At 37.7% G+C, this 25,684-nt stretch overlaps 1 protein-coding gene and 1 pseudogene across 1 annotated transcript in view; both read left to right on the top strand.

Annotated features, from left to right (window-relative positions):
• Positions 1-3,152: 3,152 nt before the first annotated feature.
• hs3st2 (heparan sulfate (glucosamine) 3-O-sulfotransferase 2) overlaps positions 3,153-25,684 on the top strand; it is a 37,404-nt gene continuing 14,872 nt past the window's right edge. The window contains exon 1 of the mRNA XM_085404357.1: positions 3,153-3,661. Coding sequence (XP_085260483.1) covers positions 3,153-3,661 — 509 coding nt within the window. The remainder of the gene's footprint in view (positions 3,662-25,684) is intronic.
• Positions 10,663-12,802, top strand: LOC146671931 (uncharacterized; annotated as a pseudogene).

Below are 25,684 nucleotides of genomic sequence, written 5' to 3'. Positions count from 1 at the left end.
CTCCTACATATTTAAACAAACTTTGACCATGACACTGAAAGAGACAAATATCTTTGCATTCCACCCCACATCCAGTTTTTTATTGTAGCGACACTGAGGAAACGTGATCTAATGTTCAGGTGTGCGTACAAAAAACACTCGACATGTAGAGAATTCCACTCAACCTTGATTAGTCATTTTGCTTAAAGTAGAAGTTAAATTTGTAACGCACAACAGGAAACTTACTTTATGGCTTTAGAAGCAGCTGAGAACAGCTTTAAAGTCAAAGTGCTGATCTGAGCCACCATACACATTAATTCGGGCCCAGAATAGATTAAGTTTCGGTTTATTTGGTTCATTTTTGGGTAACAAGAAAATTGCTACAGCTTGTTTGTCATCCAGATCTGGCAAATGGAAGGGGGCTATGGCTGCATTATTCCACACATAGGGTTGCCAACCGTCCCTTAAAATACGGAATCGTCCCGTATTTCGAAACAAAAGTACATGTCCCGTATTGAGCTAATAAGGGACGCACTTTGTCCCGTAATACAGTGAGAATCAAAAGTAGTCTATAACTTTTAATGGAATTAACGCTTTGTTTGAAAACATAATTCCCAGCCCCTCTCCTGCTTTGTGACCAATGAGCTGACAGCACACTTACGAGTATGACAATTCAGATTACCACTCATCTCATTGGTCGAGGAAAGGTCGCTTACGGAGAAAATACCGGAAGACAACAAATGACCACAACAAGAAGCATGGCCAACAGGGAAACAAACGCAGACACTGCGGTGCAAGTCTCGGACGACAGTAAACCTAAAGCTGGGCAGACACTGTGCAATTTTTTTCAGTCACGTTATTCAGCTCCTGCTCAAACTGCACGATTGACTCGCAGTTGGTAGGTCACGATGCAGGTCTCACACTATACCGCCCGATGCTCTGATGCGACCTGAGTGCTCACACTGTGCCTCCATAAAATGAAGGTTATAACAGAAAATCTGTCGCGCTCTCTCTCTCCGTCTTACACTCACACAGACACACACACCACCACCATCAACTTTGCTAAATTGCTAATGAAAAACATTGATCGGGCAGCTGTGACTGAGCAGCAATGTAAATCCAACTATTTTCACGGTTGTTGTGGTCGTGATAATTTTGTGATGCCACATCGAAAAGGCTCGGATGAGCTTTCCAAAGTTCTACAAGTTGTGCCTCCATCGCTTGTGTCCAGATCACACGCTGCACAGCTGTGCTGCTCCATCTTTTTCACCAACGTTTACGTTTGCGCGTGAGCAGTGTGAGCGGCTGTGGTGACACCCTCACGAGCGATTGATGATCGGGAGCTGGTCGTGAGGTGTTAATCACTTCTCGTTACCCCACGTATACTACACGACGCACGATGAAGGCCAAAATCGGTCCGATCACTCAAAAAATCGGCTCAAAATGGGCCTAAAACCGCACAGTGTGAGCCCAGCATTAGAGCAGCAATGTTTGTTCCCCTCAGAGAAAGGGAAGAATGGGAAAAGGAAAACACCTGGCTGGAAAAAGTTAATATGGGCATGTGCAGTGAATATCAGCGCTATGTGGCCAGAAGTGTGATAATATAATTTATTTTGTGTAATAAACAACTGCAAGAATAGATGATTACAACAAATAGATGACTAATACATAAAAGTAATACATAGATGAATAATGATGATGAGTTAAGATGCGTAATCATGGGAGCAAGTGGGTTTACAAACAGGAGCAGCTGATTAGCATTAGAAAAGCTGAAATAATACCTCAACTGAAGCCAATTGTACTAAATGCACTAAATGTGCACTGTTACAAGAATGTTTTTCTTTCTATTGTTTTCTATTATTTTAAGTTAAGCAGGACAGAGTTCTTTTAAAGAAAGATTTACTTATATTCTCAAAAGTTAAGCATGACAGGCTTCTGTTTAAGAAGGAGACCTGTTTTATCGTGTTAATGTTGTCATTTTGAGCTAAAAATAAATGGCTAAATGATCATTTGTTTCACATGTGTTCATATCACAAAGAATACACATCTACTTAAATCAAATTCAAGTCAAATGGTTAAAAAAATAATTTCACACACAAAAAAAGAGCTAGAAAATTCACCACACTGGGAAGGGTGAAGACAATTGGGTCGCCCGGCCCTGGCCACGAGGTGTCCCTTATTTATTTTTCAGGGAGTTGGCAACCCTATCCACACAGTATGTGGTGTGTGCTGCCTAGGATGGGGTGGTGAAAAGAAAGAGCACAAAAATATAACCCAGATTTAAGCAGCACACAAAATAATTTCATGAAATTAACTTTGTGAGTCACCATGGCTGCAACAAGTCTTTCCCACCCATCTTCATCACTTTTTAATTTCCTCTAACTCTTTTTTCCTCGCCTAAATGTTCCACATATTATATAAAATATTTTTCGCAAGTTGCTTAGTGTCGAACATTTAGGGCAGATTTGCAAGATATTATGAAGCTACACGTCATCATGGGCTCAAGTTTCAATAGGCTCAACCACAGTTTACCTTTTGCACGCACTTATAATGAAACCCACGTTGAAATGTTCCCCTGCCTGAAATATTTGGGATGTTCCTTTAAAAGATAAACGTATATAGAATTATGATCTTGTGCATGACGTCAGAGGGTTGATTAAATATTTATACCTGGTAGTCTAAGTGCATATATCTTCACAACTTCATTATGAAAGGGAGAGGCATCACAATCCCCACGAAGGCAAGCAGAACGCTCGCGCTACAAAGAGTTTCAGAGACACCGAGGACGCCTTGGACTTTTTCTTCTCTCACACAATTGACACAAGAGAAAAAGAGAAGGAGGGTAATGATGGGCGTCGAATTCCTTCGGTATACGTTTCGAGACAGTGCCATCAGTAATTGATCCAAATGACTCTCTTCAAACTACTTAAGAACAAGTTGTTTAAAGGAGTGACCCATTTTTTCTCTCTCTGCTGTGATCATATTCGGCTGAGCAGCCTATGAAAAGAAATAACACGACTTGTGCGCAGCTGATGCCTCCAAGAAACCACCCCTATCCTCATATGCCAGCCTGTCTGACTTTGGAACCCACATTACTACCGGACTCCGACCGCAGACCAACAGAGGAGGCAAGCTCCATGGAAAATCATGCAGGACTTTGAACCCATGGAGACATGGCACATAGGTTCCTTTCATCTGCGAACAGATTCAGCGCCAGATTCGCCTTCATATTCACCGTGTCACTGTCTTGCACCTATTTATGCTATAATATCATTTTTTGTCGCGGCACAATCATGACAAATCAGGGCTACGAGGGGAAACGGTGTCCGCCAGGCAAGAACGCAGGAGGGAAGAAACTTCTTGGAAAATTGGACCACTGCGCTTTGCTGAAAGCCAGGTCCACACTGGATGAGTCTGCTGCCCAGCGAGGAGCAAGCGATCTCCGCGAACAAAGTAAAGCCCCCTCTTCTGACAGTCACTGGACTGACGCGAAGTTGAAAAACATGAGTGTTGCGCAAAAATATGGGAACAAGAAGCTGCCCAACGCGCTAATAGTCGGTGTAAAGAAAGGAGGAACCAGGGCGGTGTTGGAGTTCATCCGGATACATCCAGATGTGCGCGCACTTGGAACAGAGCCGCACTTTTTCGACAGAAACTATGACAGAGGATTAGATTGGTACAGGTGAGAAAAACGAAGCAAACACTGAAAACTAATTGTTCTTTCACTAAGATAAGCACGTTTACATTGTTGTCATCGATATGGCTAAATATCGCACATCTTTCATTTTGTCTTTATGACTTGGTTTATGATACGGGAGCTCTTCCAGGTCCATTAAAGTGGATTTCTGGAAAGCAAAATTGCGTAATTAAAGCACTTATCATTTACTCTCTGTTAAATAAGCTAAAATTTATTTGAATGAGCTTAGTTGATGGGACTACAACACACACAAACACATACACATGTTGGGTATTACAAACACAGCTTCTAAGGACATACACTGGCTCTACTTTTTTACAAGGTGTAATGTTGTGTTTTTTCAGCCATGCACATGTTAGCTGTCACAGCTCCATGGTGCTGAGCAGACAGCGCCATGAGGCTGATGTAGACTGATGCAGTTCACACACATACACACACATCCCAGTCAACACCACAGTTGACAAAGGCAGCCCGCAGCTCCTTTCAAACAGGCTGCACCAGAGCACAGAATGTTCTTGCATTGGCAGGTGAAAGGACCCACAAGCGCAACAAGCCCAGGGCTCATCTCTGCCTACAGGTGTGTTGTGTTCACTAGATTCCCATCTGCATGGCCTTTTATAAGTCTGACACGACACCTTTCTGACTTGTTTTTAACCCACAGAGCATTTCCAAATCTTAAACTCTAAGAAACAAATTGATTATATAGCAGAAAGTAAAAAGTATCCTCAAAACCAAAAGCACACTAATTGCCATGAAAGCGTGAAGTCTGCAAGTGTTTCCCCAAAACAGCTTGATGGTTGTTGTCTCACATCACATCACACTGTTGAAGCTCATCTTCCCAAAAACGTACCTACTATGGCATCAGCACTGTGCATGCCATTGCTTGCAAAACAGGGAGGAAGTCTGTTCTCAGGCTGCACTGCAGGAATGAACACCACGGACTGCAGCAAATTATCATGTATATGAGTATCTGTCCATCACGGCTCAGTTCATGTTTTCTCAGATGTCTTCAGACATGCAGTTTGAGACATTTTTTGGCTTTTAGCAGCAAGATTAAAGCACATTCAGAAAATCTGCATGCTAAAGTTTTGGACAATAAAATCTCTTGTTTAACTTGAATTTGAGCTGCTAAAAGCTGTAAGATTGATTGATTGGCAGCTAATTCTTAAAATAACTCATGTTAACATCTTTTAACTTGAAATTTTCACATCTCTGGAATTAACTTGTAATTTTAATGCTACTACAACTACTATTACTACTACACCAACATTTTTATTTTTTATTTTTTACAGTACATCCAATTTACTATTAGGTCATCATTTCACACCAGATTTTTTTCCCTTCCTAAAATTAAAGTTGTGTATAAAGTTGCAAAATAAAAAAATATAGCCCTTACCAAAAATGATTTTTGATGAAAATATTCATCATCTGTGGATTCCACATAGAATATGTTGGAACTCCATATTTATAATACATGTGTTTTTCTTGAATACTGTATGAACAAATTGTACTGATGCAAACATAAGAGAACCGCCAACACACACATATACACACACATACACACACCTACACACACACACACACACACACACACACACACACACACACACACACACACACACACACACACACACACACACACACGCGCACAATGATGGCCTAAAGACTTCTAATACAATGGAATTATCACAAAAGCAGATTCCTACTGATGCAAAGAGAACTGAAAATCCTTTTCATCCCAATCTAGTGAACCAGAGGCTAATATTAAAAAACTTATCACAGAAAGACATAAAAGGTAACACAGAAACCCCCAGCAATGTTAAAATAGTAAAACTTTAATTTTTAACAATATTTTCACGTTACTAAAGACTTTACCACTTTTTGAGATTGATCTTATTTTTGCTTTCATTTGTTATGAACCTTATATTGTGACTTAATTGTGTTTGCATGCTCAATAAGGAACTTAATTTTGAAACAGTGGGGTCGAACTTTCTAACCAGTTTCTTTATGGACATGGAGTCTTTATTGTTATGTGTTTTGCAAATCAAATTGATTTAGAAACAATGCATTCACAAACAAAGGAGCAAAATCTTGGAAGCAGTTAAACAGCATGAGGTGATAAGATGGCAAAACACTTCAGCAAGCACCCAGTAAACTTTCAGAAAGGCCCAGAGGATTGCATCTTTTCATTGCTGAAACTGGTGGCTAATTTATGAAAACACTTGCACACAACACAGTGTAGACATAATGCAACTGAGCCAGTCGCACATAGTATATTCATACACAGACCTTACAATAACGAGCATCCACACAGCAACAACAACAATACAATTACAGAAGAACCAAACATCTGAATTTCAATACAAAACAATGACGCTTCTGACCCTCTGCTAGTCCATTGCTTACTACAGCAACCTCCCATTGTCTAAATATGGCATTTAATACAGCTTAATGATACACAACAGTAACTGTTCACATCATTAGTACGCAAACTGCCATACTAGAAGTTCTGCTTCTGAGTCACTGAGTCACTCCAAATTTACACATAAATAAACCGAGGTCTCTCAGTGATATGAAGCACTTGTAGAAAAATTACAAAGCTAAAATGTTGCACACTTGTGGCAAACTGACAGTTCATATACACGAGATAACAACTTAATTAATTGAAACTTTGTGTCCAAGGTACTGTTTAAGGCTAAAACAATTATTATTCAACTGGATTTTACTGAGTTACTGAGGGATGTTCATTGTGTAAGACTGGCCCTCGGTGATTATGTGTCACAATGTTTAGGTTTTTGGCAGCACATCAAATTTCATTTAATTGTGTCATTTCTCTCCAAAGGCAAAGAAGATAATGCATTTATATAGGCTGTATGCATTTTCCTTGAAAAGAACAGAGCGCTCTCCAGTAACACAACGTATCAACTGGCATATTTGTTTATCACTGTGTGTCAAAAACAGCTGTTTTTTTTAATTATAGTAAACAATACATTATAATTAATTTGTAATTATCATAAACAATAAAACAATCTGGTCCCAACTAATCAAAATGTTACACCAGACGTTCACAACATCTAGCAAAATTTTGCAAGCGATCACAGGTTGTACTGAGTCATCGTATCTCCGGCTTTAGCCAGGACGTTAAACAAAATAAACTCTGCACAAGTTTAAACTGACTTTTGTTCGTTAAGCAATAAATACAATACAAAACATCTGCGTGTTTAATACCTGCAATGATTAATTCAACAAGCAAACTAATTTGCAATAATAAAAAAACTGAGGTGAGATGTAATTAAATATCCATAAAATAAAATTTTAAGAGTAGTGTTTATAAATCCACAGTAATAATAAAAGCACTCAAATTCAGAGTAGACAATGAGACAAACTGAAAATGCCACAGCTTGTGGTATCCCCTTTATTCAAGAGCAAGCTGCCCACTCTAGCCTATCCAAGTGAATATTAATAAGTCATTGCAGTTTAATTTAAATATATATTAATATATTGGACAGTTTTATTGAATAGATCATACCTCATTTGATTTTTTTATAATAAAAATATATATAATAATAATAATAATCAGTTGCTTTAATAAGTAGCTCAATTCTTATAGTCATGAATTAGTTTGGGATTTTGCACTTTGGTGAAAATTATTTTAAAAATACATTTTATGATGTCATTCTTGGCGTTAGGACATTTCACAGCCATTTTCACTGTTTGCTTAGAAATCAAATGATTCACTCAAAAAATATTAAATTTTGATGAAAAAAATTTAAGTGTCAGACATGTTTGAAATGAAAAGCGAAAATAAACCATCATTAATATTTGAGAAGTTGTAAATGAACATATTTTACCCACATTAGTCATGTGGCTCTCCATTGCTAATTTAAAGTAAAGGATTTTGAAAGCTATTGCTTGACTTTCCATTACAAATGTTCTCTATTTGGGCAAGAGTACTGAGCCACGTATACGTTACACCAGTGTTTCCCAATCACTGTGTGCTGCAAGAAATGATCAGTTGTGCCGTGGAAGATTATCTGCTTCCACCTGATTAGTACTCTAAGCAATTGGCGTGAGTAACGGGCAGAATGATTACTTTCTCTTCCACTGGAGGGCAGTACAACTACCTGCTCTAATTAAATGGGTTACCAACTGCCAGTAAAACAGAAGAAGATGAAGAAGAAATTACACGCTGTGAGATGCAACAGGCAATAGATTAGTATTTGAAAAGAAAAAGTAGTCAATCTGACCTGGGTCCTGGAGAAAATTCCGACCCAGATGAAGGCCCTAGCATGAGTAGTGGTCAGAAGAAAGGAAAAAAGGGTATACTGGGGACAAGCTGAACCAGTTCCACTATACCAGATATGCAGGGAAAAATTATGCTTTTTGTTTGGTGGTGTGCTGTGTGATTTTTCTAACGTGAAAGATGTGCCGTTGGTTACACCCACACACTGTACATGGTCTGCCAATGAGTTGCTGTGGTTCCTAAACACTTCCACTTTGCAGTAACGCTGCTTACAGTTGATTGTAGACTAGCTAAAAAGGGAAGACAAAGTGACTTGTAATCATGACTCCCTATTATGGTACTCAAATTCACTGATCTCCTTAGAACCACCACTCTATTTTTTGTTGTATTTACTTATTTATGTATTTATTTTTACAAATGTTTACAAAGGCAGACTGCAGAACTTGTTGAATGTTTTTATCTGTGGCAAATAGGACTGAAAAACACCTGAATTTAAAGATTAAGAAATACAGATACAGCCATTCAAAATAGCCAGAGGTCAGCTGGCAGCTAGGAGTCACCCCTCCTTCCCTTGGGAGGGATCTACATTTCACTATATGTCATTTCTCTTTCTTAAACGTTGACTTGAATCGTTCGCTATAGATGATTTTCTCAGTATTATTGTATGGTTTTTACCTTCTATAAGAAAGTGCATTGAAGCCACTGTTCTGATAGCTTTCGTTGTAACCCACCCAATAATACAAAAAGTTATGTTTTGAAATAATAAGTTTTATTAAATAATAAAACTTTCCAGTCAGTTTGCCTATTTATACATTTTATACTGCAAACCACTAAAACTATTTCCTGGAAAATGAAATACAGAAAAATATTAGGTACCACTTTACAATAAGGCTCCCCTTATAGATGCTAATAAATAGTTTATAGCTATATTATTAATTAATTTGTAAATGCTTTATAAACCATTATTAATGGTTTATTATGCATTAGTTAAGGGTGAGAAAGAGGAAAAAAACTGACCGGTTTCTTGCCAAATAGTGAGCCAAATGTGTTCACCTATATATTTCATCTAGAGTTGCTATATTAAACATTTCAGACTAAGTTACTATCCTGTAAGCACAATCAGCATTTGTAAACATATTTTTTATCATATAAAATTGTACTTCAGAAATGCATTATAAATATCCACAACTATCAATCGGAGCTTTGTTGTAAAGTGTAAAGCATAAAACCATTTATTAATGAATAATAAATATTTATAAATGCCAAATGGGAGCCTTATTGTAAAGTGTAAAGCATGACACCATTTATTTATGACTAATAAACATTTATAAATGCCAAATGGGAGCCTTATTGTAAAGTGTAAAGCATAACACCATTTATTAATGACTACTAAACATAAATGACAAAAGAGAGTTTTGTTGTAAAGTTTAAAACATGTCAACATTTATTAAGGACTAATAAACATTTATAAATGCCAAATGGGAGCCTTATTGTAAAGTGTAAAGCATAACACCATTTATTAATGACTACTAAACATAAATGACAAAAGAGAGTTTTGTTGTAAAGTTTAAAACATGTCAACATTTATTAAGGACTAATAAACATTTATAAATGCCAAATGGGAGCCTTATTGTAAAGTGTAAAGCATAACACCATTTATTAATGACTACTAAACATTTATAAATGACAAAAGATAGCTTTGTCGTAAAGTTTAAAACATGTCAACATTTATTAATCACTAATAAACATTTTTAATTGCCAAAAGTGAGTCTTAAATGTATAATGTCACCATTTATAACACTTAGACCTAAATTACAATCAGTGCTTGAAATAACATTTAACTACTGTCAAAAATGGCAATGTATTGTAAGAGTAACACATGTAACATTAAATGTGTTTTTTAAAACACCAAACAGTCACCCACTCCAAAAAAAGTTCATGCCAGACTGGTTCAAACTGGAAATATTTTTTGTATGTCCTTAAATAAGCGTCCCAGTGGTCCATCAGGGTGTCGCGCTCCAGTTCCTCCTTAAGAAAAGTCAGTTTCTCTCGCTCCTTGTTAAGAAGGGCAGTTGCAGTAGGGGCAGGATTAGAAGAAGAATCTAAAGAACAAACAATTATTAAATTACAATACTAAAATAATTTATAATCTAAACTTGGGAAACTCAAATAAAATATTGATTAAAAACGGTTACAACTTGAATTTATAAAAAGCCACTTTGTAAAAATTATGTTATATACACATGTGGTGGTTCAGACATTTCTAAAACAAGGCAAATAATTCTTATGTGTACTGCCTTACCAGGGTGTTTAATATAAATTTAATGATGCACATAAACAAAACTAAAAATATACAACTAAGTGATATCAATCGTTTGGAATAACCAATAGTAATAGAGCTATTCACATGTTATGTGATGTTAGTTAGCCACTGTAGCTAGCAGCCAAATGGCTCGGTAGCTAGCTAGCTAGCTAGCATTATACTCACCTTCATGTCTAACTGCTGACGTCGTTGGCTTAGTGCAATCTAGATCATCCAGTCTCTGCTTTTTGTATCTCTTCGAACGTGTGCTAACTGTGTAAGTCGCAGACGCACACAAATTTTTATCTTCTGCTCCATCCATGGTGCAGCAACTTGAACGAGCGCCTTCAGTGTGTCTGTTCGTGCCCCTTTGGCTTGACCTTCCAGAGCGCTCCACTGCCTGTCGCGCTCTGAGAGGAGGGGCTTTCCTTAATAAAGTTAACTGTGATTGGATGGTTGTATAAGCTCCTCTGCGTTTAAATTAAATTTGTTTTCCCTCCCTTTGGCGGCAGAACATATTTCTTTAGCATGAATCCAGCGGGTTAGATCTACATAACAAAGTCGGAGATACATTATAACAGGTGAGACAATCCTCTTTTTTGCGTGGGACTATTTTTGATTATAGGGCTTGTTTTATATAGCATGTGAAGTTCTTTAACTCTGAACCGATTTGCACTAGACTCCCATAGAGTATTTTACGGTGTTTCGAGGTGATAATAAAATAAATTACTCATTTTTTCCCACCAGAATGTCTCTGGGAATGAGATTGCGTGCCAGAATAGAAGGAAAACAAACTAAATATAAGGCACTAAGGCTCATTAAATGGCTGCAGAAGAAACACCTGCTAAAAAAGAAGCTTAGATGTCCTGTTTGTCACCATAAGATGAAAATGATTTCCGTGGTGAAGAAAGACCAATATATGTGGTATGTATAATGCATGATAATGTAGTGCATGTAGTAAATATAACAAAATATTTCGGTTATCAATGCAAGAGGGAGCATTAACCTCTTTTCATTATTATTTTCTTCATACTTAATTTTGTGATTATATTTTCAATTAATGCTCTTGTTTAAGGGTCCATTTCTTTACTTAACTCATTTGTATGTTCTCAGGTGCTGCAAAAGAGCAAGTCATAGGAAAGTTTCCAGAACAATTAGAACTAGCTCCCTCTTTGAGAAATCAAAAACATCTCTTTTCAGTTGGATGAAGTTCATTTACAGGTATATGTAGATGTAGACATTAATAGCAATGCACCTTTCATAATTGAACACCAATACGAGACTTGTGAAATAAAATTAGGGCCTCAGTAAGTAATAATTGCCTCAATTTCTATCACAGATTTTCACAAGGGCTCAGGCTCAGACAAATAGATATGATCAATGATGAAGTGGCTGGCAGCTCCAGAACACTAAGTAGCATGGCAAGACACATTCGACATGTTTGTATACGTGCAATTAAAAGACACAGAATAAACAATGGACACCGTCTTGGTGGTGACAGAGAATTTGTGGTTATAGATGAAAGCTGTCTCCGTCATCAGCGAAAGGTTGGTAAACTCTCAGACAGGTTTGTTAGAATCAATGCAGATCTGAATGTGTCCTCTAAACATGGAAACCTTTACCATAAGTAAAAAAAATTAGTAGAAGCAACCATCTTTTTGAATGTTTCTTTGTAGATATTCTGTTTAATTTTATTCTTTTTGTTTTCAGTATGCACGTGGACACTTTGGAAATGCATGGAAAAGGAAGAAATGGGTATTTGGAATGATGGGAATTAAAGACAAAAGGCGAAGGCTCGTGTTAAAACTTGTTGAAAAACGATCAAGGCGCCACCTTGTTCCTCTGATCAGACAGCATGCTAAGTTGGGTAGTGCCATTATCAGTGATGAGTGGAGAGCCTACAAGAATGTTTTGACAAACATAGGGTACAGACATTACACTGTAAATCACAGCAGGTGGTTTGTAGATCCTCAATCTGGCAGTCATACACAGCATATCGAAAGGGCTTGGATGACCATCAAAGGACATGTCCGTAGACTAAGGAAATCGCACTGAGAAGTTGCTGGAGGAACACCTGATGGTTCTTGAGTGGTCATCTTGGCTTGGTTCGCGACACCCTGATGGACCACTGGGACGCTTATTTAAGGACATACAAAAAATATTTCCAGTTTGAACCAGTCTGGCATGAACTTTTTTTGGAGTGGGTGACTGTTTGGTGTTTTAAAAAACACATTTAATGTTACATGTGTTACTCTTACAATACATTGCCATTTTTGACAGTAGTTAAATGTTATTTCAAGCACTGATTGTAATTTAGGTCTAAGTGTTATAAATGGTGACATTATACATTTAAGACTCACTTTAGGCAATTATAAATGTTTATTAGTGATTAATAAATGTTGACATGTTTTAAACTTTACGACAAAGCTATCTTTTGTCATTTATAAATGTTTATTCGTGATTAATAAATGGTGTTATGCTTTACACTTTACAATAAGGCTCCCATTTGGCATTTATAAATGTTTATTAGTCATAAATAAATGGTGTCATGCTTTACACTTTACAATAAGGCTCCCATTTGGCATTTATAAATATTTATTATTCATTAATAAATGGTTTTATGCTTTACACTTTACAATAAGGCTCCCATTTGGCATTTATAAATGTTTATTAGTCATAAATAAATGGTGTCATGCTTTACACTTTACAATAAGGCTCCCATTTGGCATTTATAAATATTTATTATTCATTAATAAATGGTTTTATGCTTTACACTTTACAATAAGGCTCCCATTTGGCAATTATAAATGTTTATTAGTGATTAATAAATGTTGACATGTTTTAAACTTTACGACAAAGCTATCTTTTGTCATTTATAAATGTTTAGTAGTCATTAATAAATGGTGTTATGCTTTACACTTTACAATAAGGCTCCCATTTGGCAATTATAAATGTTTATTAGTGATTAATAAATGTTGACATGTTTTAAACTTTACGACAAAGCTATCTTTTGTCATTTATAAATGTTTAGTAGTCATTAATAAATGGTGTTATGCTTTACACTTTACAATAAGGCTCCCATTTGGCATTTATAAATGTTTATTAGTCCTTAATAAATGTTGACATGTTTTAAACTTTACAACAAAACTCTCTTTTGTCATTTATGTTTAGTAGTCATTAATAAATGGTGTTATGCTTTACACTTTACAATAAGGCTCCCATTTGGCATTTATAAATGTTTATTAGTCATAAATAAATGGTGTCATGCTTTACACTTTACAATAAGGCTCCCATTTGGCATTTATAAATATTTATTATTCATTAATAAATGGTTTTATGCTTTACACTTTACAATAAGGCTCCCATTTGGCATTTATAAATGTTTATTAGTCATAAATAAATGGTGTCATGCTTTACACTTTACAATAAGGCTCCCATTTGGCATTTATAAATATTTATTATTCATTAATAAATGGTTTTATGCTTTACACTTTACAACAAAGCTCCGATTGATAGTTGTGGATATTTATAATGCATTTCTGAAGTACAATTTTCTATGATAAAAAATATGTTTACAAATGCTGATTGTGCTTACAGGATAGTAACTTAGTCTGAAATGTTTAATATAGCAACTCTAGATGAAATATATAGGTGAACACATTTGGCTCACTATTTGGCAAGAAACCGGTCAGTTTTTTTCCTCTTTCTCACCCTTAACTAATGCATAATAAACCATTAATAATGGTTTATAAAGCATTTACAGATTAATTAATAATATAGCTATAAACTATTTATTAGCATCTATAAGGGGAGCCTTATTGTAAAGTGGTACCAAATATTATTCTTGCATACAAGCTTCCTCGTAGATCCCAAGCCAGATGTGGAGGTCATTTCTGAGACTGGTAAACTTAATTTTCCATTTAACTTATTGTTTGCTGGGTTATTACTTCTTCAGACCTCTGTTATGATTAGGAGCATTTTTTTCTGTTAGGTTGCAAATGATTATTTTGATGTATTCTTTCTTTTTTCTTTTAAGGTTTCTTAAAACCTTAAATTGTACAAAAGTCTTCAGTGACCCATAATTTCTCTATATTTTGCATATAGAGAGGAGCGACTTTCACCTAGTTTCTTTTTTACTTGCTCTCCAGACTTTATGAATGTATTTCAAAGCTGTTCTTTGGACAGTTCCTACTTTATAAGTCATTTTCAGTCCTGTACCTTAGAGGGTGGTGTCTTTCCAAGCTCTACTTTTACTTGCAACCACAAAAATGAAAGTGTATTAGACCAGTGTTAACTTGACATATGTGTGTGGGTGTGTAACTCTTGTCAGCTGTTTGGACTTTGGGGTTTTGTGGGAGCTGTCTTTGGAATTGTGGGACAACACTGACCAAACAGAAGCGACCTCATGGTGCATTCCTGTTTGCTTGTCTGCAGAAGGCTCTTATTCACATCATTAACAGGTGAAATGAAGCTCAGCAGATGAAATGAGAAACGCAAAAATCCCTCATTTGAGCTTGTAATAAAATTCAAATTCAAAATACAAAGAAGATCATTGTTTTCATAACAGTCATAATACTTTCTGTCAAAGATTCCTGGAATACCATTTACATGTGTTAAAATCAGGGGTTGGAGAGCTGTTTGAATGTAATGTGTGATGAAGGAATCCACTGAGATGCTAATGACAGTCTGCGCTCTCTTACCTGTGTGTAAAAGTTAGTTTTGGCCTTAAAATTCACTCAGTGATTTATCAGAGATGTGCAGAACTTGGAAGGCGAGTTAAAAACAAAAACAGGCGGTTAAGATAACACAATCCACTCTTTAAGACAAACTGTTAATAATATAATAATATTCTCTGGGGGCAGAGAGCGCTGTTTGCTTAGTCGCTCATTAAGACCAGGTTGATCGCTAATAACTGTTATTGCTCTCCTACCTTTCAGCACATGAAGATTTCACTTAAAACTAACTAGCTAAAAAAATAATTAATGACTGCAGGTTGGACACTTATTGGCAGGACATGTACCCATTGTCGCATTTGGAGTGTCTCTTTCACAGCGCAAAATGTTTGGAGTAGAGTATTAAACTAAATCACCAAAGTGATATGTTAAGAAACAGACAACTTGACTATGCAGGCAGGACTGTGACCACTAATGTGGGACTCGTAAGCAGAGTGCCAGAGTTTTGTGGTTCTCTCCTACAGCAGCATTTCACTGACCTTATTAATCTATCGAAATGTTTAGAACAAAGCGCCACATCTTTCTGCCAGAAATACACACATGTGCTACATATTATTGCGCAAGTAGTGCTCGTGTAGCAAGCCTGTAAATGAATGTGCCTCAGTTTTTCCAGAATACTGCTTAGGGGCGTTACTACTCATGTCGTCCTCGTCATTACAGTCAGGTTTCCCATTATGGTCAGGTTTCCATCATGGTCCTGTCAGGGACCGTAATGTACCTGTACCTGTACCTGACCGTAATGTAACATGATAGCATCACACAGTTGCGGTTGGACTCATCTATGATGTGAGTAGGGCTGCCACAAACGATTATTTTGATAGTCGACTAGTCACCGATTATTTTTGCGATTAGTCGACTAATCAGATCATCATCCATTGGACGTAAAACTACAGCTTATTGCACCAGCAGCATCTGATCTTATATAACTATCATTAGCTTACAGCTTTAAGTGTTTAAGGTCTGTGCTAACTAAAAATAAAGACAAGATGATAGTTTATTAAATTTTAATGAAATTTGCAGATTGTTTCGGTGAAGTTTAATAAACTCCTTGCTATCTAAAATATAACAGGACACCGGAGTAAATTCTCGAGCATCTCACACTTCTGATAATCAGCTGTCTGCTTGACATTTATTCAGTTGTGTAGAAACTATAACTTTAATCTCAGCCAAACCGATTCACTCAGGAACAAATAAAATACTGAAAAAAGCCAAACAATAACATTTTAAGTTATCTAAGTGACTCATATATCATGTTTAACCTGAGTAGCGAAAGACGGCGGTGAGTTTGAAAACGATTTGCTGGGAGTCCGGTGCTCTCACGGCGCTAGTGAGCCTAGCCCCCGGCTAGCTATCGAGCTAGTGGGTAACAGACGTCTCCGAAAACGTCGGAGCGCTTTTGAAAATATGTGGTGTCTTGATAAACTGAGCAGATATTTGAGGTTTACACAGCTACATTCTCGCCTGAAAATATGTTAAACGTTTATTGTGTGACCCAGAAAGAATAATAAGAGTAACATTAAAACTAACTAGCTGCCGCCATTGTTGGAAACTGAGCTGGGCTGCGCTATGAATTCTGGGACACAGCTTCTTCTTCTTCGGGGTTTAACGGCAGCTGGCATCCTTGTACATGCAGTGCTGCCATCTTCTGTTTCAGTCCGTTATTACACTCTTAAATCCTACTACTCATTCCTGCATCTTTTGTGATCTTACAAAGCTTCAAACGACGCGTCGACTATTAAATCAGTCGTCGACGATTTTGATAGTCGACGTAATCGTGACTAGTCGACTAATCGTGGCAGCCCTAGATGTGAGTAATCCGTTCTGCCATATCCTAAAAGATCTCAACCAAGTATTGATCTGGTGATCTGGAGTGCTGTGAACTCACTGCCATGTTAAAGAAACCGGTTTGAGATGATTTGAGCTTTGTGACAAAGATGCTTCTGGTAGCAGTCATCAGAAGATAAATACACGGTAATCATGAACTGATGGACATGCTCAGCAACAACACTGAGGTATGCTGTGGCGTTTAAACCACTTATTTTTTTAATACCAAATAAAAACAAAAAACTTGGTTTGATATTGGTACAGATCAGCTGTTATGTGTTGAGTGTTATCCTTCCTTCCAAAGGTTGCAGCAGAAATTGACACTAATCAGACGGGGCAACATTTTTCCTTTTATTTTCCAGTTTTGGTGAGCCAGTGCAAATTTTAGTCTCAGTTTCCTGTTTTTTGGTGTGATCCCCATCTTCATAACATTGTTCTAACAAGTGGCTATTTGATTTATTGTCGCCATCCTCTCAGCCTAAAGTAATCTGGCCAGGCTCTGACCTTTGGCATCAACAAGTTATTTTCACCCAGATAACTGCTGCTTACTAGATATTTTCTGTTTTTCAGACCAGTCTCTGTAAACCCTAGAGATCGTTGTATGAGAAAAATCCCAGTAGATCATTTTCTGAAATACTCAGCCCATCTGGCATCAACAACTCTGCCATGTTCAAAGTCACTTGAACCTTTCTTCCAAATTCTGATTCTTGGTTTGAATTTCAGTTGGTAATTTTGACGATGTCTACATGTCTAAAGACGTTGAGTTGCTGCTTTTAATTGGATGATTAGCTATTTGCATTAATAAGCAGTTGTACAAATTAGCAAAGAGGTGTACCTAGTAAAATAGCCAGTACATGTATATGTAAAAATGCCTTTAAAATTGGGAACATCCTTTTTTGAAGATGCTTCAAAAGAAAATCATAGCTCGTTTTCTTTTGTTTCTTCTATTTACATTCATTCTCAGCAGCTTATAACTGAGAAACAGTCAAAAACATAGAACATGTGAGACGAAATTAACTCCCCTAAGTTTCAGTAGAGTGGCCAGTTGTTTTGCACAGTCTGTCTTGTTACATTAAGCGTGTGACAGACCATTTAGGCTCAGAAGAAAAATGGTTCAGTGTTCATTACTGTGCTTCCTGAACAGAACACACACATGGCCTCATTTATTTTGTGTGAGGGTACTCGCATAACCATACAGGACCTGATGAAAAAGACATTTCTCTACCACCAATTTCCTCACACGTTTCTCACCACTTTCTCCATTCTCGCAGAATCATAAAGATCAAACAAAAAAACCTTGCCATACACCATCAAGACTTAAAAGGGCATCTCAGCTCTATTGATTTCACAGGAGTCAGAAGCACTTCCAGTTGCTTCTCTGAAAAGTGTTGAAATTGTACAAGAGGCTGCATCTACAAATATTCTCCTGGTCCACATTAATTGGCTCGGGGAGGCAGGGAACTCTGGAACAGTATCATCAGAAAGGTTGATGAGGACAGAAAGTTAGATGGTTCTCATTTAACACAGAAAACTACGCATTATAGACTGAGGGATGGTCAAGTCTAACTCTGCATTATTAATAAGCTGTCTTTATTGTAGCGCAGCTCAGAGACATGCAGTGGTTATCATTAATTACCAAACTACTTTTTTTGCGTAGACAGCCTGAACCAAGAGAGTGCACTTTTATCCTTATAGAAAAGTTCAGGATATAATCTGATCACGCATAAACTCAGCATAGATCAAGGTATTGTGCTGAAAAATCACATTTTCCACCACAACTTTATTAATTATTGATTAGTAACGAGTAAATCAGTTCAACCTGCAGCAAGATGCATAAAACTATGTGAAGATTCACTAGTTAGAATCAGATGTGTGTTATTTGTGTCATCAGTTTTATAAAATAATAATAATTTTTATAATATCAGCTGTTGTGAAATTTTACACAAGTGCCCAAAGGTGATTTTCACTCCTGTCTTTAGTCGGAAATGCCTGCAGAAACTCCTATACTATTTGCAAATAACTATATAATTTGTTGCACAGTTACTGCAATTAAAACAGGCTGCTTCCCTGACAGACGAAAACTACTGAAGGATAAAAAAAAAATAATGGAGGATATCAGTTCTCTAAGTTTTGAGCGAAGGATGCTGGCAGAGGTAAAGAAAATGATGGGGGGGGGGGGGCATGGTCTTAGACATCCAAGGTCCACACATTCTTCATTTTTCAATATTCCTAGTTCATGAGGAAACTGGAAGAATTAAAAGCATATTTTTTGTGCACATACTTCAGTCATACATCAAGCCCCAGACCGGTTAGCTTTTGGTCCAGACAGAAATATCTGTTACCATGACATTTTCTGCAGATTCAGTCCCAGATAATGTATTGTAACTTTAGTTAAACCCCGGCTTTCCTGTAAGATAGACTGTTGTGAAATTCATTCACATGATCCTCAAGAAGAATTCTAATAACTTCCTTTGGCTATCTTTGTGGCAGAAGCTTCCAGAATGTATCACTACAAACGAAATTTAACATAACTAGAAAGAGTCTAGGATTTCTTGGAAATATCACCACATTTGTTAAGAAACAAAAGAAATGACCAAAATTAATGACTCAAAACAACCTGAGAATTGTTGCGGGATTTGGTGTCCGCTCTAATTTAATCCAGAGAGAGAGAGAGAGACAAAGACAACTTCCTGCTCATCATTTATAGGTTTGCAGTTCATCAGACCAGATACACCTGTGGGATGATCATAAGTAACAGATAAACCAGTAGGGGAAGGGAAGACTCAACACAGGTCAAGCAAACCAGCCAAAAAATTTGCTAAACATGGTGAACAATGTTGTTCATATAGTTCATGCTGTCATTTCGATAATGTAAGCAGTTTTCTTAGGCTTAATCTGAAGGCATGACCCTGGATGTGAATCCTTGTCACCAGAGTCAACGTCCTATATATTGTGCACCCACCATTTACCCATCAATAATCAGGTAAGCTTGTTGTTTACTGGTACACACTACTTTTTTTTTAGACAATTTGAACATAAACTTCAACAAAACCATTAATTGTTCTAAGAAACAAGTAGTGATATTGTAAATATATTGTTTGTCAAGCAGCACATGTCTGACAGTGACTGTGCCGTTAGATGCATAGAAAACAATACATATATATTCTAATTTTTCGTTTCAGTCATCCCTCTACTAAATAGTAAGATTCAAATTACTATCATTTGACATTATGATTGTGGAAATATTTTGCTGTCAGCAATCTTTAGCTCACTTTTAGTAATTGTCAGCTTGTTAACTTTCTCCTCTTGGCTAACCCAGCGTGTCCCTGCTGAGCAGGGATCAAATCCTGTCTGAGCTTCCTCTTCTGCCTTTGCTCTCTCCTTTTGTAGTTTCCCATCATCTAAGTAAACATCGAAAAGCTCTAAAGGTGTGGAATGTGCTTCTCATCATTTATAAATATCCTTGACTGTCACATTGCTAGAGGCTATACTGTAAACTCAGAGAGAACTGCTAAGGGCTTCTGTGTTGATGTAAATTCATGGCATCTTGATTCATGTCAGTTAAGATGGTGCTGTAAAGATGAACAACTGGGTGAGAAGCTGAGGGGAAGTGTGAAGGGACAAATGTAATCTGCTTATCAGTGAATAAGACATTCACAATGTCATAATGTGGGTTTCATGTAAATGCAGATATACAAATAACGCAAAAATATGAATATAGCAGTTCATCAGCTGGAACTTCAGCAACAGCCCAACTGCTTTAAATTCATTTTAAAGAGTTTAAAAAATATATGGAATGAGCTGTAATCCTCCGGTGAGAATATGCAGTTTAGGATTTCAGAGGCTTTCCTGTCTGTCTCAGTGTCTTTCAGTGTCCATGGATACTTTGCCTTGCCACATGTTAATGTGACAGCTCGTAACTCAGTTCAATTGAACGTGTTATTGCTCAAGGAGAGCAAGTGTCAGTCATTTCCCTCTGCAGGCCAAACCATGAATAATTGTTATTTCAAGGAAAACAGGGGTCTTGAGTTGAAATGACAGCAGTTCAATGGGATTTTGTTTAAGGCTAAAAATTTCATGCATTTTTTCCAGTGCTGCAGTACTGCATTGTACAGCATTAGATATGTTTTGATTTTATAATGTAGCTGACGACATGCCTGGTGTCACAATGAACCCCTGCTGCAACACATCTGACTCAGTTAGTCTGCTGTTTTCAGCCAATTAAATTAGAGAAGTAGATGCTTGATTCTCAGGACACTGAATTGTTATTCACCTCTTTGCCTCACGTAGCCGGAGCTGGCCGCAGGTTTGCTGTAATCGCCTTGACTGCCCTTTGTTAACTCTTAATAGACTTTTGAGGTGGCAGGCTTCTGTTGCTGGTGATTAATGATCAGATGTCATCACAGCTGTAATCGAAGTGAGTGATAGTTTAATAATAGAGCCGCCTCACCAGTGGAGACTGGATCTGTGCTGTCATATCAGGAAAAAGGAAGATGCCATTTTTAGGAAGCGCATTGTCACAGACATTATGAGAATCACGCAGCATAAGAACATTTTCTCTGCACAGTCTACCTGCATAATACAAAGTGCTAATGGATTTAGACGCCATGGAGCAGGTCTGTGCATCTGTGGTATTGGCTTTTCAGGACATTTCAGGACAAATGGTTTGTACAGTTCAAAGAAATCATGCAAACAAAAACATCTGAAAACACTGGAACCTGTTTTTTTTATTATTTCCAATTGGACAACTCAAGTTTGAACTGATTAATTTACATCAGTAGCAGAACATTGTTAGTTTGGTGTTCATGTTCCATAAATATGTTGCATAGAAAACTGAAGAGAGTAGCCTATGGGTAGATGACGTGGTGGTGGAGGGGTTGTATGAAGAAGAAACTTAAACAATCTGCGAAACTGGATACTTGCATTCAATATATGACATGAGGGCGATCGTGGCTCAAGACTTGGCAGTTCGTCTTGTAACCGGAAGGTTGACGGTTCGAGCCCCGGCTCGGACAGTCTCGGTCGCTGTATCCTTGGGCAAGACACTTCACCTACCGCCTACTGGTGATGGCCAGAGGGGCTGATGGCACGATATGGCAGCCTTGCTTCTGTCAGTCTGCCCCAGGGCCTCCACCAGTGTGTGAATGCGAGAGTGAATGAATAGTGGAATTGTAAAGTGCTTTGAGGGCCCCGAAAAGCGCTATATAAATACAATCCATTATGAGGAAAGTGAAGAATTTAAAGTATGTATGGCACACAGCATCTTGAGCTGCTTATCTGAACTAGCTCGGACTTCACAATCTAAAAAGTGATTAAATGATGCAAGTAAATTCATCATATCTAACTTGCTGGATCTTAAATTAAACAGTAATGTAGATGAAGACTGTTTAAAAACATTGTATCCAAAGACATTAAAAAAAATTACACCAATCCTTATATAACAGGGCACTGAAACAGTACATTGTTCAGCCATAATTATATAAGAGTTTACACTAAACAGATTTTAACATTAGGTAAATGATTCGACTCAGTAATAAACATTTTTCTCCATGCACTACTGCCATACAAGTTTAAGTTCATTCTAGAAAATGCCATGTTTTTGCTTTTACACCCAACTTTTTGTTCATTGCTAAGGCGTATGACTATCATTACTCTGCATGCTGCTTATTCTGATAACACACTGGCAATGAGAGCCCAAGTGACTTTTTCTTGTAATTTATTGGGTAACTGTTTCATTGTTAAATTACTCCTGAGACTGGATAAACACGGCATGTAATGGATACTTTAGTTTGGGCGTCTCTGCGGTCAGTCTGTGAGCTTGCATATTGTTTAATGGGCAGGGTTCATTATTACTCCTTCTAATGGCAAACACTGGTTGTCCGATGGGAGGTAAAGACATTCACTAAATTTCTTTGCCCCTGCAGAAACACTTCACAATGTGATTAATGGTTTCTAAGCTAAATCCCAAACAGATTTGCCAACTCATTAAACTGATTTATTAGTCACACTCTGTTGCAACAACTTGATTGATTAAAAGATATAGGAAGAATGGTGTGCAGAAAACACTGGTTAGTTCCTTAGCTCTCACAGTCAAATGTGTTTTCTTGCTAATTATAAAAAATAAGGTCGAAAACAATAGTTGTTAATGGAATATAATAATGATCCTTTAGATTAAATTTTTTTTAAAAAGGAGAAAAAGCCCCACTGGAATCATTGTTTTAATGGGTACATCTAAATAGTGAAGCAAAATGTTCACGCTCCATAAGCTCAACTGTGATACAAAAATCATTAATGAGCAGCCATTAATACCCCACAAACATGGCACATATCTCACATTAATAGGGCAACACTACAAAGCACAGAAATGTAGCAAAGATCTCACATTGAGTCTTCGATTTTAAGGAGGCAGTGTTGGTAGCTACGAAGAGGAAGAGAAGTGGTCTAGATGACATACCTGTGCATATATGGAGATGTCTAGGGATGGGGTCTAGGGGAGGATACCCGAGAAATGGAGAAGAAGTGTACTGGTACAAATTTTCAAGAAGACGAGTGATGTGCAGAACAGTGGTAACTGCAGAGGGATAAAGTTGATGAGCCATGTCAAGCTATGAGAAAGAGTTGAAGTTAGGTTAAGAAGAGAACTGATGATCAGTTCCTGTCAAGAAAGAGTACTACAGATGGTCAGATGGAGCATCATTTCTTTGCGGATCTAGACAAAGTGTAAGATAGGGTGCCAAGTAAGAACTGCCACAACATAAAAAGCCGCAACATAACTAAGGAGACGAACACAAACAAGGCCACCCTGAGGGGAATCAGTTTAAAAAAAAAAGGTTTATTGCAAACTTTAAACAGAAAACTGACAGGGCTGTGTTCAACACGCCACTGGGCAACCAATTAACACATAAGGCAAACACAGGTGAGAATAACAAATGACAAGTCTAAACAGGCTAAGCTCAACCATACACCGGGGTTAACCCACAAAGTTCACCACTTTGAATAGAGTTGAGCGAGCACAGTTCACAGAGGGAGGCAGGAAGGGCAAATTGCACACTCTCCAAAACAGATGCCCCGAGTGAAGGTTTTCCAGTGTTTTGTAGCGGCAGGTGAGCACGATCAGCCACTGATTGCTTCACGGAGTGCCACAGGATCCCCAGGCAGCCAATCGTCTATGTAGGTTGCCATAGTGCAATCTGCATGCACAGGGGCTGGCATGAGTCTCCAGCTAGCCAATCGTCAGAGAGTCCTGGCACTCTTGGCTTTGCTTGAAGGGAAAAGGCGGTCTCACTTTCTCCAAGGCCCAGGGCCGTAACAGGTACTGTATGAGGAAGTCAAGAATGACAGAAGTATGTCAAGTACTGTATAAGAATAACCAAACTGTGGTGAAGTGTGTGGTAGGAGTGACAGGTGGGCTCAAGGTGAGGATTGGATTACAACAGTGATAAGCTCTGAGCCATTAATTTGGAATATTGATGAACAGGTTGACAGTTGAGGTCAGACAGAAGTTCTCAAACTATAATGTTCACAGATGATATTGTGATCTGTAGTGAGAGTAATAAGATACCAGGTAGAAGAGAACCCGGAGAGGTGGAGGCATGCTCTGGAGGGAAGAGGAATGAAAGTCTGTAGAAGCATGACAGAATATATGTGTGAATGCAATACGTGAGGGAGAGAGCTGTAACAGTGAATTTGTAATGAGTAGAGGCAGTGAAGGCAGATGAGTTTAAATACCTTGAGTCAACCATCCAAAGCAATGGACAGTGTACAAGAGAGGTGAAGAGGAGAATATAAGCAAGGTGGACTGGATGAAGACAAGTGTCAGGGTGATTTGTTACAGAAGAATAGCAGCAAGAGTGAAAGGGAAGGTTTACAAGTGATGTGTGGTTTGGAGATGGTGTCAGTGACAAAAGGACAAGAGGCAGAGTTGGAGCTGAGAGAGTTGAAGATGTTAAAGTTTTCACTGGGAGCACTGGGAGCGACGAGATTTGAATATAAATGAGTTTCAGAGGAATAGCTTGGGTTGAGTGTTTTGGAGACAGAGTTAGAGAGGCAAGAGTGAGATGGTTTTGAAATGTGCAGAGGCGGGATAGTGGATATGTTGGACAAAGATCTCCACACTCAGTGGGATTGAAAGGATTGAAAATGAAGCTGCCAGCCAGGAACAACAGTTTGGTATGAGTTTTAAAGAAGAAAAAAAATCTTTAAGGTCAACTCTAGAATACAGAATAGTTCAACCAAACCAAACCGGTTCAAAAGTAACTGTATTTTACTGAAAACTGCATCCAAGACAGCAGCAATTGCAGCAATTTCCCAGGTTGTCATGCCCAACTGATTGTTGCGATTTTTGTGGCTGTAGTGCTCCTTCCACCCACTTCAAAGGGGTGTGCTTTTAGCCAGAAAAGAAGGTTGGCTTGTTAAGTACAATCCAAGTCAACTCCATTAGCAGAAGAGAAATATGGACTGAGTAGGTACAGCACAACTATTGCTATCTTAATTAAGTCGGAGATAAACTAAAGAAACTTCTGCATTGGCTTCATTTTTCTGAATTTCCCATCTGGTATGCTGACTACGGTATATATGAGTAATGCACAAGTTACAGATGCACTTTTATTTTCACTGAGAGAATGAACAGAGAACTTATGTTGAACTGGCAAAATGCAGTAGTGTTTTTTAAGTCCAAGCCACGGTAAAATGACAGTAATACATTCTGAGTTAATTGATTGTTCACAAGGAGATGATTCAAAGCTGACCTTTACTTGTTCTGATGGTCTGCATCCCTGATGAACCTGCATTGCTCTTTGGAAGTTTAAGTTGTTCAGCAAAGCGCATCTGGAGAAGATCAGTTCTTTCTTCGCCTCAGTCTTTCTGTGCTGGAAGTGACACAGCAATTTGCAGCTATACACTTTGTA

This window comes from Rhamphochromis longiceps, linkage group LG4 (genome assembly GCF_057381845.1).
Source record: "Rhamphochromis longiceps isolate RC_006_pf linkage group LG4, R_longiceps_female_GT1.1, whole genome shotgun sequence".
NCBI lineage: Eukaryota > Metazoa > Chordata > Actinopteri > Cichliformes > Cichlidae > Rhamphochromis > Rhamphochromis longiceps.
This window is presented reverse-complemented; position numbering and strand designations above follow the sequence as displayed.